Source organism: Mandrillus leucophaeus, unplaced genomic scaffold, assembly GCF_000951045.1.
Source record: "Mandrillus leucophaeus isolate KB7577 unplaced genomic scaffold, Mleu.le_1.0 Scaffold402, whole genome shotgun sequence".
In the NCBI taxonomy this organism is placed as follows: Eukaryota; Metazoa; Chordata; class Mammalia; order Primates; family Cercopithecidae; genus Mandrillus; species Mandrillus leucophaeus.
In genome coordinates, this window is record NW_012104277.1 from 565,024 (window position 1) to 567,160 (window position 2,137).

The 2,137-nt window shown below is 43.9% G+C and overlaps 1 protein-coding gene across 1 annotated transcript in view; it reads right to left on the reverse strand.

The window, feature by feature from the left end:
• Positions 1-2,137, reverse strand: part of SPG11 (spastic paraplegia 11 (autosomal recessive)) — a 121,616-nt gene that overhangs the window by 38,828 nt on the left and 80,651 nt on the right. Inside the window, exons 24-26 of the mRNA XM_011992084.1 lie at positions 1,951-2,110; positions 1,258-1,530; positions 434-634 (exon numbers count right to left, since the gene is read on the reverse strand). Coding sequence (XP_011847474.1) covers positions 434-634; positions 1,258-1,530; positions 1,951-2,110 — 634 coding nt within the window. The remainder of the gene's footprint in view (positions 1-433; positions 635-1,257; positions 1,531-1,950; positions 2,111-2,137) is intronic.

The following is a 2,137-nucleotide window of genomic DNA, read 5'->3' on the forward strand; positions in this document are numbered from 1 at the left end:
TTTTTTTTTGAGATGGAGTCTTGCTCTGTCACCTAGGTTGGAGTGCAGTGGCACGATCTCAGCTCACTGCAACCTCTACCTCCCAGGTTCAAGCAATTATCCTCCCTCAGCCTTCCGAGTAGTTGGGATTTACAGGCCCATGCCACCATGCCCGGCTAAGTTTTGTATTTTTAGTAGAGACAGGGTTTCACCATGTTGGACAGGCTGGTCTCAAACTCCTGACCTCAAGTGATCCGCCCGCCTCAGCCTCCCAAAGTGCTGAGATTACAGGCATGAGCCACCGTGCCCTGCCAGTAAATGGTACTTCTAATATCATCATCATCATCTGCTGTTGGCTAAAAAAAATGCAAGGATGGAAATAAGAAAAAGCCAAGAGGGGATATGCTGAAGTAACCCCGTAAGCTCTGGAAAGAAGTGAAGCAACAATCACTACCTTAAAGAAAAGCTGGAAACCTCTGATGAGAGTTTTGCTCTTCTGTCTTGTTAATAATGCTCTCCAGATGACTGAAAGATCCTCAAGGTTCCAGGTATGGTCCTCTATCGAGTCCTGAATGCGTCCCATGGCTTCAGTTGCAACACTGTCCTCCACAGAAGTGATGATCCAAACACAGAGACATGAAATGGCACTGGCACCCTGCCATGGGATAAATAAAATAACAACTAGGCCTGGATTACCTGGCAAATGTTCAAATGCTACAGATGGGTATTTCCTGTTTAGAATAAGTCACCCAACTTAATTAGTTAAAATGGCTTGAAAAGCCTTCATACATGAAACAAACTAATGAGCAACCAAGGGACCGTTCTAAACTGTCCTGCAGAGTGTTGCAGGTCAAAAGACCAAGAAGCAGACAGAAGGGGGAATATGTGAAAGTCAGGGAAGTACGAATTGTAAGAGAGTAGGATTGCCCTCCACTGATCTGCTGATTAAAGGACTGTCTGGAATGTCCCTTTTCCCTGCTAAAGAAGGCACCAAAGAAACACTGGTGGTCAGTCCACCAAAGCATCTTTCTCTGTGACTGCCAACCAGGAGCCAAGGCTCTGACCACTTGAGTTCACTGAATGTTAAGGCACAAGCAGGTACACTAAATGGCCCAGAGCCTAAGCTAGAGAAGCACAAAAAGTTGCAGTGAACTTGGAAACACATGCTGGAACCTCACTATCATCATCATCCCACTTCTGATTATCAGCCTTTCCTGTCCCTCATCACTTATTCTATTGTTCTCTGGGTACTTAATTTAGGCTTCTCATGATCCTCACCTGGAGACATGAGGCCAGAACACTGAGGATAGGGGCCTGTTGTTTCACTGCTTCAACCAGAAGCCAGTGCCAGGAGTCTGGCTCCTCTGAGCATTGGAGCAGAATTTCAAATAAATCGGTCATCACTTCTTTGCTTCCCTGAAGTTCCTGGGAGGACTTATTGCAGACTTGATTGATGTCCATTTTGGAGGTGGGCACTAAGGGCAAGTTCTCAAAAGCCAGCCTTAAGTGGTCCTGAATGACTGGGCTGAAGTACTGGATAAGGGATTTCACCTAGAAGGCATATCAGATGGTTAAACAAAAACCCAACTTTCAGTTTCAACTGGAGCTGAAAATGTTAGAGAAAAGTATAGACAAAATTATGCTTTCTCACCCTGAACTAAGTCAGAGTGACTACTATATAATTTTACAAAGTTGTATGGTGCTTTTGAGTGAATTTCCATATTCAATCTGAAGTCACAAAAGCTTTTCAGCTCTTCAGTACTAATGACTAGTGCCTTGTCTGATGCCAACCCACTGAAATCTTAGGAAAAATAATAGTATCACATGAAACAAAAGCCCATGGATCCAGTACGTATCCCGGATGTCAAGAAAAAAAAAAAAAAGGCCTATGTCTACACAATAGAAAGAATGCTATCTTCTGAGAAGTGTTCCTATTTCCTTTTGAGTGACTGCTAGCAATTAGTGGCTTACCTCTGCTGGGTGGTAGTTGTGGAGTTGGCTGTGAATAATGAACTGCAGCCAATCATTTGCTTTGGCACATTCTCTGAGGTAAGATATGCTTAGTTTCATATCGTGTAGCCTGCAGAACTGTACCACTAATGCCCACTGGCTGCTAGATTCACTGGATAACCTATAATTAGAATTAGAGGTGGGGGTG